The sequence below is a fragment of the Thermobia domestica genome, chromosome 17, assembly GCF_964235325.1.
Source record: "Thermobia domestica chromosome 17, izTheDome1.hap1.1, whole genome shotgun sequence".
NCBI lineage: Eukaryota > Metazoa > Arthropoda > Insecta > Zygentoma > Lepismatidae > Thermobia > Thermobia domestica.
This window is the reverse complement of record NC_137470.1, coordinates 151,903,910-151,920,732: the sequence shown is the minus strand read 5'-3', so window position 1 is coordinate 151,920,732 and position 16,823 is coordinate 151,903,910. Positions and strand designations below refer to the sequence as shown.

General features: G+C 36.8%; 1 protein-coding gene across 1 annotated transcript in view; it reads left to right on the top strand.

The window, feature by feature from the left end:
• Positions 1-15,709, top strand: part of LOC145674420 (uncharacterized) — a 34,388-nt gene extending 18,679 nt beyond the window's left edge. Inside the window, exon 2 of the mRNA XM_081744453.1 lies at positions 789-15,709. Within this exon, the coding sequence (XP_081600579.1) occupies positions 789-2,205 (1,417 nt within the window). The 3' untranslated portion in view covers positions 2,206-15,709. The remainder of the gene's footprint in view (positions 1-788) is intronic.
• Positions 15,710-16,823: the final 1,114 nt, after the last annotated feature.

Genomic DNA, 16,823 nt, shown 5'->3' with positions numbered 1-16,823 from the left:
AATGGTATGACCTGCGAGCTAATAAGTTTTTAATTTCTAAATATTCTTCGAGATAATTTATATTATCACTAGTATTATTCCTGAAAATTTGATGGTTCAAGTGTTGAAACAAACGAGTATTCAAATATTTGAATGTAATAAAGCGTGTGTTATCGCCGATCAATCGCCATCGAAATTCCTAAAGAAAAAACAAAAGTTGCTCGACGTGTATTCGGTGAAGATTACTGGTCAAGCGCCTAGACCACTGAACCACGATCACTACGCTGTAAATGATTCGTCTTTAGTCTGGTTACGTTAAGTTTCTCTGCCTAAGCTTGGAAAGTTGCATACTATTTTTTTTCTTCGTTTCAAAAAGCGTTTCGTGTTCCTCTTATGATGATATAAGTGACTGATCTTCGGTATAGTTTATATTAATAAGTTGAGTTGTTCTGAAACCTTTGGTTCGCAAGTTTGTTTTTTCTCCACGCGAAACTAGAGATAAGACAGATTTAATCAAATACTGTGCATTTGTTTAAAAGCAGCCGCCATTACCTTGTCAAAGACTTATGACCGCCACAATATAAATGATTGTTTAATTTGATATAGTGAAACAAACTAAAGCCTCTTATTTTGAGAGTAGAGAGATATGGAGACTTTTCAGTAGTACTCCATTTCATATTTCTACGATATTTCATGCAATAAAACAAATTAAGCGTAATTTTATCATGAAATATAGCGAATGATTAGATTTTGTTGCTACTTAATCATTAACTCCATTCACATTTTCTTGTTTGCTGAATTTGTTACAGGGGCGATAATGTATTAGTTTTCCACGGAGAAGAGAATAAGTGTATTACATTAAAGGAAACCTTTTCTCATTCAGATGAGAAATCTCATACTTTGATGGAGTTTGGCAAAGGATTTCATCGATCACGTTTGTCAAGACATATGCTGACACAGGCAAGTGAAGAGCATCAAACGTTTCAAAAGAGTGTTAAACGCTTTAGTCAAGGTTCAACTTTGTCAAGGGGTAAGTTAGTACATACAGGTGAGTGGGCATACATCTGCAGAGTGTGTGGGAAAAAATTTAGTGTGTGTTCAAGTTTGGCTACGCACATGTTAATTCATACAGGAGCAAAGTTACACACATGCCAAAAGTGCGGTGAGGTATTTAATCGATGTTCAAGTTTGGCTGCACATATATTAAGCCACACAGAAGAAAGACGTTACACATGCCTAGAGTGTGGTAAGGCATTTCAACGACGTTCAAGTTTGGCTAGACACATGATAATCCACACAGGAGAAAAGCCTCACAAATGTCAAGATTGTGGTAAAGCATTTAATGATCGCTCGAGTTTGGCTAAACACACGTTAATCCACACAGGAGAAAAACCTCACACATGTCAAGAGTGTGGTAAGGCATTCAATAGACGTTCTCATTTGGGTACACACATGTTGGTCCACACAGAAACAAAGGTACATACATGCCCAGATTGTGGTAAGGGATTTAAATGGCGTTCAAGTTTGGCTACACACATGTTAATCCACACAGGAGAAAAACCTCACAAGTGTCAAGATTGTGGTAAAGCATTTAATAATCGCTCGAGTTTAGCTATACATATCTTAATCCACACAGGAGAAAAACCTCACACATGTCAAGAGTGTGGTAAGGCATTCAATAGACGTTCTCATTTGGCAAGACACACGTTGATCCACACAGGAGAGAAACCTCACACATGTCAAGAGTGCGATAAGGCATTTAATCAACGTTCAAGTTTGGCAAAACACATGTTAATCCACACAGGACAAAAACCTCACACATGTCAAGAGTGTAGTAAGGCGTTCAATAGACGTTCTAATTTGGCTACACACATGTTGGTCCACACAGAAACAAAGATACATACATGCCGAGATTGTGGTAAGGGATTTAAATGGCGTTCAAGTTTGGCTACACACATGTTAATCCACACAGGAGAAAAACGTTACACATGCCTAGAGTGTGGTAAGGCATTTCAACGACGTTCAAGTTTGGCTACACACATGTTAATCCACACAGGAGAAAAACCTCACAAGTGCGAAGATTGTGGCAAGGCATTTAATCAATGTTCAAGTTTGGCTACACACATGTTAATGCACACAGGAGAGAAACCTCACAAATGTCAAGATTGTGGTAAAGCATTTAATGATCGCTCGAGTTTAGCTAAACACATGTTAATCCACACATGAGAAAAACCTCACAAATGTGAAGAGTGTGGTAAGGCATTCAATAGACGTTCTCATTTGGCTACACACATGTTGGTCCACACAGAAACAAAGGTACATATATGCCCAGATTGTGGTAAGGGATTCAAATGGCGTTCAAGTTTGGCTACACATATGTTAATCCACACAGGAGAAAAACCTCACATATGTCAAGATTGTGGTAAAGCATTTAACAATCGCTCGAGTTTAGCTAAACATATCTTAATCCACACAGGAGAAAAACCTCACACATGTCAAGAGTGTGGTAAGGCATTCAATAGACGTTCTCATTTGGCAAGACACACGTTGATCCACACAGGAAAGAAACCTCACACATGTCAAGAGTGCGGTACGGCATTTAATCAACGTTCAAGTTTGGCAAAACACATGTTAATCCACACAGGACAAAAACCTCACACATGTCAAGAGTGTAGTAAGGCATTCAATAGACGTTCTCATTTGGCTGCACACATGTTGGTCCACACACTAAACAAGGTACATACATGCCGAGATTGTGGTAAGGGATTTAAAAGGCGTTCAACTTTGGCTACACACATGTTAATCCACACAGGTGAAAAACCTCACACGTGTCAAGAGTGTGGAAAGACATTTAGTCTATGTTCAAATTTAGTTAAACATATGAAAATCCACACGGGAGAGAAAACTCGCAATTGCCTAGAGTGTGGTAAGGCATTTAATCGACGTTCAAGTTTGGCAGAACACATGTTAATCCACACAGGACAAAAACCTCACAAATGCCAAGATTAAGGTAAGGCATTTAATAATCGCTCGAGTTTAGCTAAACACATCTTAAACCACAGAGGACAAAAACCTCACACATGTCAAGAGAGTAGTAAGGCATTCAATAGACGTTCTAGTTGGGCTACACATATGTTGGTCCACACAGGAGAAAGACCTCACACATGCCTAGAGTGTGGTAAGGCATTTAACCGACGTTCAAATTTGGCTGCACACATGTTATCCACACAGGAGAAAAACCTCACAAATGTCAAGATTGTGGTAAAGGATTTAATGATCGCTCGAGTTTAGCTAAACACATCTTAATCCACACAGGAGAAAAACCTCAGACATGTGAAGAGTGTGGTAAGGCATTCAATAGACGTTCTCATTTGCCTACACATGTTAATCCACACAGGAAAAAAAAAAACCTCAAACATGCCGAGAGTGTGGTATGTCATTTAATCAACGTTAGTGTTTGGATACACACATGCTAATCCATACATAAAAGACATCACAGGAGCGAAGAGTGTAGAATGAGTTTTAGTCTACGTTCAAGTTCGGCTAAACATGTTAGTCCACGCAGGACCAAAATCTCACACGTGCCTAGACCTGGAACGTAATTTGTTCAACGTTCATACGTGTTGACCCACACGACTACAATCTCACACGTCAAAAGATGTGGAAAGGAGTATAGTAGAAGAATAACAAAGAGCGTAGCATAGCATTTACTAAAGGTTAGTATATAGAAAATTAAATGTTTATCCACACAGGACAAGTCTCACACGCGGGGAGTGTGTACAAAGACATTTACTGGCACTTAACATTTGGCGAAATGCATGTTAAAACACAATTTAATAACCAAACATGCGAAGTGTGTTCAATAGGATTTAGTTTGGAATCACCTTTGGCAAGACACGTAACTAGACATAGCATTTTGAGTTGATTTTGAGATTAACGTCCCGTTAAGCAGCGAGGCTATATGAGACGTGGACTTACTGATTAACGTGAAATCCGAACCACATAAGCTCCCGCCGGGAATTTTCTTCTTTTCTTGGGTGGATCATTTTCTCGAAGCATTGACTCGTATACTGTCTTGCTTTTTCTTGTCCGAAATGCAACAATAAAGCGCCTAATCGACCAATATCGTTCCTTTCCGTTAGATATACTATAAAGAACTGAAGTTCACTTATTTTGGGGTATCACAGGCTGCCTAACGTAAATTGGCCTATTCTTCGTATTCAAATGTATAGTTAGTGCCTATTTTTATCAAAATTTATTAATATTATAATGTCTTATCTTTCTATTAACCCTTTTAAATTATGGCTTTTTTGAGGTATTTTGTAGATTTTCACTCTATTGCGTCAAGACTATTTATCGTAGAATCATGGTTCGTACGCCGTTTTGTTTTTAGTAATGCAGTGTTTTCAACTGTGTCCGTAAAATTTCCCTAAACTGTACCAAATGCGGGAAATTTCCGCTCAAAATAGGAAAAAGGAATTTTCTTTTTGAAAATTACCTTTTTTATCTCGAACATCTCCCGTTTGGTATAGTTTCGATCATGAGAATGCTACTAAAAAAAACATTGCTTTATGGTGAAGACAATGAGATAAAAAGAGTTGCCCTGGAATGAATAGTTTTGATGCTACAGTGGCCGATTAACATATTTTCCCTTGATAATGCCTTTCAGTGAATTTCTATACTATCATCATTATCATCAAGACTGTTCATTGTGGGAACATGAATTGTACCTCGTTTTCTTTGCCATTAACCAGTCTTTCAAACGGTACAACTCGCATGTCTCTAGCATGTACCATAGTGGAGAAAATTCGCGAAAAATGGAAATTTTTGAAAAAAAAAACTTTATCCTGATTTTGGGCCGCTCTGGCCGGCCCCTGTATCAATCCACAGAGCCCCCCCAAAAATCTCAAACATACTACATACTATGTGTAATAACTGTACGAAGTTTCAATGTTATATCCTGAAAAATAAGAGAGGAGAAAAATACTAACCCATGTGCAAACAGTATCAGCTTTCTCCTATGTGACCAATGGATAACCCAATTTTATATAAACATTTTCAGACTCATCCCTAATTATCGTAGAGACATGATTGATACACCGTTGTGTTTGCCCAAAACCAAAGATATTTCGCAAATGGTAGAAACAAAAATAAGTAAATAAAAATTGATTCATCATTAAATCACAGTCGGCTAACTTCGCAAAATAATTCGTGACAATCCAGTTTTGAAATGTTCAGGAAAACTGCAACTTTAACTTCTCTCAACAACATCCGACACTAGCCAGATACCAAGCTCAGCCAGATACCATGTCAATAGTAGTACGAGGGGTCCCTCCATCTATAACACATGACGATATGTAAGCTGAACTTCGTGAAGTGGGATACACCTTTAAAAATGCATCCGTATTCGGAACAATCAGGGACCAACTTACATAGTTCGAATTCTGAGAACATCACAGGATCCTATCAACGACCTTTTGCATAAACATATCTTCATTTTCAAGAAGAGACGCTGATTTGAACACTCCTGCTCATTACGACCAATTCCTCTCCAAGGTAAACGCTATCAAGAATACAAAGAACATCCTACTAACAGGTGCACCCTATGAACCTGTTATCCTACAAAGAGGTGCACACTTATCCTCTTCCTATGAAAAGCTGTCCGAATCTGCGACAAGTTCCAATCTACAACACTTGGTATCAATCCCCGGATCGGACATGCAGCTAGAAGTGTAAGTCTCGGCTTGCTCCAGAATAATTCAAGCCGAAACTTGTAGTACCACTATTGACTCATTATGTTCAAAATCGAAAAGGCGAGACTTCGCAAGAGACTAATCAATTTATGTATCTTCATAAACTATTAGTATTTGTCACCCACACTCTTCAAAACGTTCATCTTTTGAACAACCATTAATATTACAACACGTTCAGCACGCAGCTCGCAACATTCTTCACCTCGATTTTCATGCCACTTACAATGGTTCGTACATGCACTTTCATGTATCTACACTCGAAACAACTATTTAACTTCATAGTGATCATGTACCTCGGTATTTGACTATGATTTTTATTTCTATTTCTCAACATTCTCTTGTACTTACCTCATAAACTCATATTTCAACAACTATTACACGAGAAACAATTTCACACATTACTTATTAGTAAAACGCATCTCGCTCCCAAACTTAATTGCAAATTTTCTGGCTATCAACTCATTCGTCACGATAAGAAACTTCCGGCTAGACACGCCACCAGCGTCGCACAGTGGGAGATTTGATCGATCTAGGGGAACTTTATTCAGTGTGTGATGCACATTTGCCTGTGGCAGGTTTTAACGTTCTATTCGATTGAAATATGCGATTTCTTTGGTAAAGAATGTTGTCTGTGTATTATTTACCAAAGAAGTAACACATATGTAAGAAAAGTGAACACAATTACACACAATTGGTGAAAGGACAACAGTAGGATTGATATGATCAGCTTATGTCTAAATAAAAGTTTAGTAATAATGAGTACATTATATTAGATAGTCAGGACAATAAACAAGAGTCAGTGAGCACGCAAAAATGACGTGAAAAACAAGTTCATTAGTCTTGTTCACTGCTCTGTTCGGAATGATCAGAGAAATCATTGACATAAGGCGCTTTTAGCAATCGTAGTACCTCGGACATTATGTCTGAACGTTTGGTTTTGGTAGGAGCACATTTACTAGCAATATATGGATCAGAGGCGATCAGGAATCTATGAATTAAATCCGTGTTGGTATTCACTGTGGATAATTTTCTTGTGAAGAGTTCCCTATATTTCTTGTTCTTTATTTCGAGACTACTGTGCTTCTTCGGAAAGCTGGCCTATTGGTAGAAGTAGGACTTCTATAACGCTTACGGGCATATGATACCAAGAATACTTTGCAAATACAGTCCCAAAGTGCAACGAGCGCACTCACTAAATTTGTTTGTATCAATCGGAAAAAACACAATTTAAGTATTCTAAAATAACGTGACATTGCTTAATTAAGTGGACATTTTACCAGCGTTATTTCGGACCATTTTTCAGCATTCCGAAAACACATGCGGGCTGTATTGCTGTCATTGGTGTTTCCTGCTTGTTGTTTCGGCATATCTACAAATAGTCCAAGCTCACTACGAAAATTTTGTTTGGACCGTTTATTTTTTTATTCCATTATCATCCGATTTTCTTTGCCTCGTACATGCCAAGCTTTAATATCTAGGCTGTAGGCAATGTGAAGAATACATTACATAAGACGCATCCAAGAATAAACCGGACAGAGTCCAAAAGTCGGGTTCAGATCTACAGTTTTATGGGAAAGAATACCAAGATTATTCATCTCTCTCGGTTTTGCTCCACATAAATGACACGTCTGCGTAGACGCACATGAGGATACAAAATTACACACTTTTCCATCAATCATACAAAAAATTATCTTAGGCCGAACGATAAATTCCTTGTCACCTATAGTTATTATGATTAAAGTGAATTTTTCGATTTGGTCTTCTACTTTCTGGACTTGGTTTTGTACAACCTCAACCGTTTCGTTTGCAAACAAAAAATTTCTGGGATGACAATCTGGTAGAGGATGGAGCGGGATTTTGCCAAATAACACAGTTACGATTGTTAGTGACACTGTACAGTTGAATAGGGACTATAGACATAACATAAGACTCTCGTCAGTTGAATACTCATCTAAAAAGTTTGGCGATACATACTTTGTTGCGCACCACCACAGTCCCCCTTAATTGGCGATACATACTTTGTTGCGCACCACCACAATCCCCCTTAACACCAATATTAATGTTGCGAACATCAGACAAAGTTCGAAACACATCTTCTTGTGTTTCACTGAGTCTTCTCATGGTATCATGAAGAAGGGATTGCACCGGTATGTCAACCGATGTCCGTGATTTTTATTTCATCTGGATAACAACGTTGCTTAGCATCTCTAACCTTATCATAGGATGGATACATTTTACAGCCTGCTTATTTTGCCTTATCACGCATGTCATTTTACTGGTTTTTCCAAAGATTCGCATCAACTAGTAACGCCAAAGCTTCATCTTCTGATAATTTCGCCAGAACGGGAAGTGCAGCACTTCCAGATTTCTTGATTTGTCGTATCCCGTGTGGGAAAAAAAAACATCAAAACTCCTTGACGATCGCTGCCGAGTCGCGTTTTCCTCCGTAGTTTTAATTCAGACGCCATCGTCAATTCCTCGTTGCTGGTTGATTCTTTCAGTTCTTTAACTTTCCTACATTTCACTTTTGAGATACATTTTCGGTCTACCGCATTTATTTTCAACAGAAGTATCCGTTGGCAGAACGGGCGCTAAGTTGAAGTCCACTTCATTTTCCAACCATGTTGCATTATCTTCTATCAACCTCTCCTGCTGCCGATTGGCTTTGTCCCGTTTAACTAGTACGTATATCATTAATACATTTTCTTATTCTTCTTAACGAACTAGTGGTCAGTTCTACCACCCCGGTTTGTTCTATTATGTAATTTGTTAAAACTTCAACCGCTTTGTTCACGCATGTTGTTCCCACACATCTAATATAACCTGCCATGTAAACAGAGAAGCCATTTTTACACCACGTCCTTACGTTTTTGCGCAAACTTGCGCAACGTTTCTCGATTGTTTTCACTTCTAACCTCAATAAGCTTTCAGGTGAATTTAATAAGCAGGCTGAACACCACAGAACACCTACTTGAAACCTTGTTTGTAATTCACAAATAACATTTTTTCCACATGTTCACACACACACACTTTTTCCACACTATCCCCTAGGAACACTAAAATGCAATGCAAAGTTCAAGTGCTCGATCTTTCCTTCGGAGATCCACAATACTATTACAGCACTGCACTGACCACTCTGTGTAAGCACAGCAGGACACAAGTCAAATGAACTGCTAGTACAAAGCGTACCTGACGCAGGCTCTACGCGCGTGCACTTGGTTGCCTCCTTTCAGGCCTTGTTTGCAACCGTTGCACGCGACCATTGCCCGAATCCATGTCAATTTCATACCAACGGCATATTTAGCTACCTACATAACAGATATTCTTTGCGATATTGCTTGGTAGCAAAATTGAATAAAGTTCCCTTAGATCGATGAAATCTCCCACTGTGCGTCGTGACAATAGCATTTTATCCTTATACATGGTATAGTATTGACTCTCCATCTAATCTTCCAGAACATCTAATCATAACTATTTAACAAATCTTTGTGTGTCACAATGACAGTCATCTATGTTCGACCAGGTCGTCCTATTCCCCTCTTATTCCAATATATTTCTAATAATTTCCGACATTACCTGATCTCTTCCAATATTGACACCCATACAGAGACCGAGAGAAACAGCTTTTAATAATTTTATCACTGCCTCCACTACAGGCTTCATTCACCCACTACCAAAATCAATCTGTTCCTGATCTAACACTACTCCTTACATATTGATCGCTTTATCTCTCGTCCACAGAATTTTCATCTACATTCTAGATCCTCTGGGTAGTGAACATGTGCCCATTACACTCACTCAAAAAATTTCCACTACTTCCTCCTCCGTCTCACCACTCCCTCGGGTAATACTTTGCTACTAAACTTACTAAACTCATACACTGTCAGCGACCTATCCCCCTTTTACTGAAAATGAATTTAACCCTTCAAATACCAAGACTCGGTCAATTTGGCCCAGATGATCTTTTATAAAGAAATACATCAAAGAGAGATAGTGTGTTAATATTTTAGGTATTCCTCCACTAGCAACCATTTTTACTTTTGGAAATCATTTCAGTAGAATTCATATAAATATAAACACAAAATAACCAAAAATATGGCAGAAAGCGTAGCTAGGCCATTTTGACCCAGCCTTGGTACCCCGCGGCACGGCACACAAAAATGATATTATTATTATTATTATTTTGCTGATTGAAACGGTATTTTTTCTTTTACCTGCAACAATCACTTTCTCGTTCTACCGAGCTTTGATTGGGGTGAGAATAGTAGAAAGTTTTGTTTTATCAAACACTTTTTCCCACTCTTTCCCCCATTCGCACTCACCACTACACATTTCTTTCTCAGCAATTGCTATATTTTTTTGTTCAGTTCCATAAAATATATGATTTTATTTTTAGCAAGCCACATGATTCTTCACTTCAGAAGTATGTAATCTGTCACAAGCTTATTTGAAAAGCGCATTGCACCAGGAAACCGCTCGGGAAGGACTGTCAGGTTTAATCAAATTACAATATTCGACAGAATTTATTCCTAACAAAGACAGTGTATTTTTATCTATAAATTTCTAATGTTACTGTACTATAATTCAGGTATTGTTTGAAAGAATCACGAGCCGCCACTGACAGTGTATACAGCGTATATAATTTACTGTAATATAAAGAACGATCAGGTACATTGCCCTTTTCATTGTACGTTAGAAATTTTAACTCCCTGAATGAAACTTGATTTTTTTTTAACAAGAACCACGAATGTGTCAACCCACGCTTACTACTTTACCTAACATTGTAGGCTTGGTACTTTAAGGGTTAATCGACTCTAATCTCTACCACCAATCATTCAAATCCTAACCGAGCAGTTTATCCCTCAAACCGCATATATATCACCTCATCATCCTAAAATCCCTCCGCGCTACTTTCATCTAGTTAAACACTCACTTCAAATCTATACAGAATATGTTTGCACTAGCAAACAGGAAGCTCTTCAACATCGTAGAGCCCTCCACCGAAAAGTGTTTAATTATCTTAAAGTATACAAATTACGACAGTGGATTAAAACCTGAAACACAATTTCTGCCATATCACACTCTTTGCAATATTAGATGCGTTTCAACGCATTAGCTGGCAAATTTACCCAAACCTCTTATTCTCTCTTATATCACGATCAAGAATTGCACAGAGACCAAGAAAAAGTTAAGACCTTTGCTTCCTAATTATAGGAGATTTTCACACCTCTATCATTCACTTAGCATTTTAATTATCATCCTGTAGACCATTTCAACTTCAATTCACCACATATTCATAATCTTCTCAACATGGCGGACAACATATCTACTCACAAAACACTCACTACATTTCTACCACGCAAATTACTAATGTCATCTATCATAAGTGTTATAATGACCCTGAAATCAATAATATTTATCGACATGTAAGACAAAGTTCACCAACACTGCTCAATCTTCTTTCTCACGTTTGCATATTTATTCCACGAATCAATTATGTACCAGCTCATTAGAAATCATCCAAATTTCTCTTGTTCCTTAAAATCAAGAATGCCTTCCGATACAGCTCAACAGAATCTTCACCAAAATCCTAGGAAAAAATATCGTCAAATGATTTCATGCTCATCTTTCTTATTTCCATCTTTACCACACCATCAAGAAGGCTCTCGCCCACAAATTGGCATCAACGATCAGCTTCTGCGTCTCCTCAACTGTATCCATAAGCAGTATCCCTAGTAGCACAAAATGATCGGCTCAACGTCCATAAATGGTCAGTTGAAGCTGGCCCCGACGATCGGGAAAAGGTCGTTATGTCCGCTTTTTCGACAACTTCCCGACGAACCAATTCCAGATCATATTCGGACAATAATGACAATATCCCGACTGACTACCGACGACTTGCCGACCAAATATGAACAGCTCACTGACTATAAATGTGACTATTTTTGGACTATCTCCCGAGCAAATCCCGATAATACCGACCAATTAGTGACGACTTGCCGACCAAAAATGTAGAGTTCACCGACGATGGACGACTATTTTTGGACCATATCCCGATCAAATAGGAATAACCTGCCGACGGTAAGCGTGAGTGCTTACTAATATCAGCTGTGGATGCTGAAACGTACCTCCCGCAGATATCCAGGAGTGTAGATTCCCTATATCCGCGGGAGTTGCGTTCTAAACATCTACATCTGATAATAGTAAACGCTGTATTACATATACAGAGGACTAGATGTTATCACACAATACGTCAGTAGCGGCTCGTAGTCTATACAAGCACCAGTTGCAATGTTGCAATATCAAAGGTATGTAGGTACGCGCAAGTGTTCCCCTCCCCCAGCATTCTTGAGCCTTATCCAAGAAATATTCAGGAAATATGAAGAGGAAAGTCTTTTAAGATCTATTTGTATATTATTGATTAAATTATTTCTCTAATATTAATTTACTATATAAGCTATTTCCTTTTTTTCAAACAACCACTATCAATGTACGTTTATACACTATTTATATACAAAACCTCTACACTCATGTTGTTGAACACGAGATAAATCGAATATATAGTATGTGCTGTAAGCCATGAATGATGGCGTTAATCCGACAAGAAAAAAAAAAGCAAGAAAATTGCATGCACGCAGTTAAACAAAATTATTTAATTATATAAACTATGCATTATTTTAGAATGGAAGGTCTTTCTTCGATCTTTCGGGCTTCAAATTTTTCTATGACTTTATTGAAATCTGAAATGCTGCTCGCCAAGTTTCTCTGAATAGAAAGCATCGCTACCGCAAATATTTTCCGCTTTATTTTCTTTAGGGTCCAGAAACACCACTCTCCTCCGACAATATGCATTTTGTTAGCATTTCTTTGTATAAATATATGAAAAAAAAAGTCCATTTTCAGGAACCACGTTCTTTTTTTTTTTTTTTTTTTTTGTCTGTAAAGAAGCATGAAATCTAAGATGTTTTCCTTTGAAAATGAAAATAAAAAAGTTTAACATTCCAGCAAATTAGGCTAAAGAAGACAGATGAGTATTGGAAGTGAATGATTTGATATTAATTTATGCTCTCCGCCGGAAATCGAACACGGAATCATGTGCACGAAAGACACAGAGCTAGGAATTAGACCAGTAGTAAGACATTTTCTTATTGGACACTCGATTGACTCCCCCCCTTCCAGAATAGGATTTTTTTTAAATAAATCTTATCCCAAGAATTTTCACCTTTGTATTATAAATGTTAAATAAAATCTATTGACTTCGAACGACCGCCCCCCAAACTTTCAGCCTGGATCCGTCCCTGCTACCACCAGACTTATATTTGTTCTTTGCGAGTTTATGTTTTGTGAATAACTTCTTTCTTCCACGCGTCTGTATCTTCATCACCCTATCAATTGAATCAACCGCTGCTAAGCGGAGGAATTCGTAACTATTACAGAAGCTGACCAGTTGCGGAAGAAAATGCAACCGTAAGGGACCAATACAGGAAGATAGGAGCGTTGCAAGAATAAATCCACTTCCCCATGTTAAGAGATAGGAGCTCGCTGCCATATGCTCAATGTTACTGCTTCCAGTGGCAACGTTCGCTGCCACTGGAAAGGTAAATTTCTCTCTTTCTTTCCGTTTTTTAATTGACTTTTTTCAGAAATGCATCAATACTGTTTTGCGCTCAAGAGCAAAGGTTTATGTTTTACTGATACACTACTTTAACACTTAAAAATATTTTTAGTATTAAAAAAATATCCGGTTGCACAACCATGCAACATATATTACCAGCCGCCACTGCAATACGTATTTGATACTTACATGCAGTTTAGCTACACCGCCATTCAAAAGCAAAAAAAAAAAAAAAAAAAAACTTTAACAATATACTTGAATTAATATGTCCAAATTATTGTCGCATGTCTATAAATATAAGAATATAATTTGATAACGAATTCGCCCGGTATTTCTTATAGTGTTAGTAGGTGTGTATTCGGCAAAGACATGTATGTGGCAAATTTCATGTCAAAAGAGCAGCAAATAAAAACAATAAAACGAAAATAATACTTTCTTGTCCATTTAGTAACATTTTGTTTTACTCACTCTAATTTTCGTACCTATAATTCTTTTCCTATGAAATTTACCACAAATATACAATTCCCGATTATACACATACTGTCAGTAATAAAAGTACCCTGCAAGATTACTATCAAGTTATATTCTTACAAGAAGACAGAGATATGCGATAATCATTTTGGACATGAGTGTACGTTTACATTACATTTAACATTAATCTTTCTCTAAATTTCGACGCCTATGTTCCGGCTGCGTTCATGTGCGGATACGGAGTAATAATAATTTTCTAACGTCGTAATTATAGGATATATGATGATTTTTATAAGGTCTTACAAAGCAATGGAAAAATACATTTGGAAAGAAATATACATGAACTTTTATTCTTCAGTTTCACAGAAGAAGAAATAATAATAAAAAATTGGTTAAAAGAAATGAAACATACATTTATGTGCAAAAGCCACATTACTTTATTGTGATGTACATACTATACATTTCAGCAGATTTTTTGCAAAACAAAACGGTACAAGAAGTCATATAAAAATACTAATTGTAAATAAAAACTGAACGAAACGTGTCTGTTTAGTATGCATATTTCCTTTTTCGAAACAATTATTATACATATTAGTAGAATCGCAGTTTCAGTTGAAGCTTGAGTTCTACGTGTAAGATATTCTACTGAACAGAGTGATCATGTTCAATAATGTGTGTACAAGTAAAAATCAGAGGCATACCTGTTACATCTATTTATAGAAGTTTACATAGCATAGATTAACTGAAGAATTGACAACGCATAAAACTAAACATTAGATGTTCTTAAAAATAAAAGAAAAAAATGAATGCTCCTTTACCGAAAATATCTCAGTACCTAGCCTTCTAAGAAAAAAATCGCACAAAACTCAACTTGCTTTCAAGTCCTCCTTACGCATTTAAATGTGAGAGTTAATAAAAGCTCTTAACAAAACTAAAACTTCAAGTAAACCAGTTTGTAATTAAGTTACAAGAAGACTATTTTAATCATTACTAGACTATTCTTACGTAAAAACATCCTCGGAAATCAAGTAGAATTTAACGAACTTCTCGTTGTGCAGATTCTACCAAGGAACCTTTGATTTTTCATTTCTTGTGAATAATGCAAAATCAACGTTCAATATGAAAAATGTGAAAAGTAAGAGTTAGTCCTGACGAAAACCTTTATTACTACGCTGGAAAATATGTAACAAAAGAGATACACTTTGGATATCCTTGTCATCAAGGATACTCGAAATGTCCATTGTGTCAACAAATTTTCCTAGTACCCGTAATACCATATTTTACAGATTTTCGTCTGTACTGTAACTCGTACATTTCAAATTTTTCATTTGGAACGTTGATTTTTCATTTTTTGTAACATACCGGAAAATCGTGTGTGTACTGGAAGAATCTATGATGAGAAGTCTTCATACATGACATATACGCATTAGTAAAAATGTTCCATGTTACAGAAAGGAATGCAAACATATGCCGATTCATCTGAAAAGTCTGGAATAAGAAGGCACTTTTTATGTAAACAATCTTAAGGCAAAGTAGTACCTGTCCTCTTTCTCTTTTCCACTCTGAAGATAGACAACTTACTACTACGTAAGGGTGAAAAGAACAAATCTGCTTTACTTGAGAATACATCGCATTTTAAGACATATATACTACCATACTTTCTTTCTTCTTCAATGGCGTTAATAGTGATAACTTCACCGCTTTTTGTTATGAAGCAATTATCTGGCATGTCTATACTCATAAGGCAATCTTCGTTGTTACGCATTTTCACTGATATAATGACACCATCACTAGAAACAACCTGTCTTTTCACTTTACGAATACTAGGAGTAACACACATTTCCGCAACTCGTTTTGCTACCTGTTCCAAAGAATTATTTGGACCTCGAACCATAGTTTTAATTGTTTTCATGTAATTTTCAAAAGTTAATGCAGAATAGCTATCTAAAGGTCAAAAATTCTCAACATCTTGAACTACATGCAATAAACTATGGAAATTATATATTAAAAGTTCTGGAGTATAATATTCTGGGATGTACCTAACAAAAGTGTCCAGGAGTTCATGTGCATAATTTCTCCATTTTTCCAGTCTGCTACTATTGCTAGCTAAAAGGTACATAGCAACATGAAAAATTACGAAATTATCAAACAAATGCTTTGGCAACAAATCTTTCAAAACTATAGGTCCAAAGTACAAAACAACTGCCCGGAACTGAGTAGCTTTCCAAAATTTAAACATTTTTATAGATTGTGGTTTTCTTGAAAACTCTTTCGGAACATGCATTGCTACTGAAAGAAGTCTAGCAGAAATATTTTCTATGTCCAGAGACTTAAATTTACATTTTTATGACCCTTTTCTACCCATATATATATAAGCCTTTTGACAACACCAAGACATACTAAATGCATCCATTCAGGTGGAACTTGTGAAACTAAACGTATATTTAATTCACAAAGAATACTCAGAGATCGCTGGTGATCCTCGTACTGCATGTTCTTGAAGCCTAAATCAGTTCTTAGAGCTGAAGTATTTTCATACTGCCAGGTCGTTCTTCCCAAATATGTACCTTCCTGTATGCATTTTTTCGCAGCCAAAGAAAGAATTGTGAGAAACAGTATTTTAAGAAAGCTCTAGCTGGAGCATCCGCAATAATGCAACTTATAGAAAATCTATACAATTTACCTTCAACTACGATACCATTTTGTTCTAATTCAATACATTAATCAACAAACTGTTTTAAGAAGTCATTCGAACTATTTCGTTTTGTTTCCCTGAAGTAAAGTGCAATGATGAAAGGAGTCCTGTCAATAGCCTGATCTAAAATTCCTAATATAGGCCAAAAAGATTTCGTTGAACTTTTGTGTATTGGGAGGCCATATATCTTCACTTTCAAAGTCAAAATGTTCCTTGTATTTTCAACTGAAAGCCTCTTTTCTACTACTGGATAAAGTTTGGATTTAATGCCTGACAATGACATTTTGATTATGTTTTCCTTGACACCAAA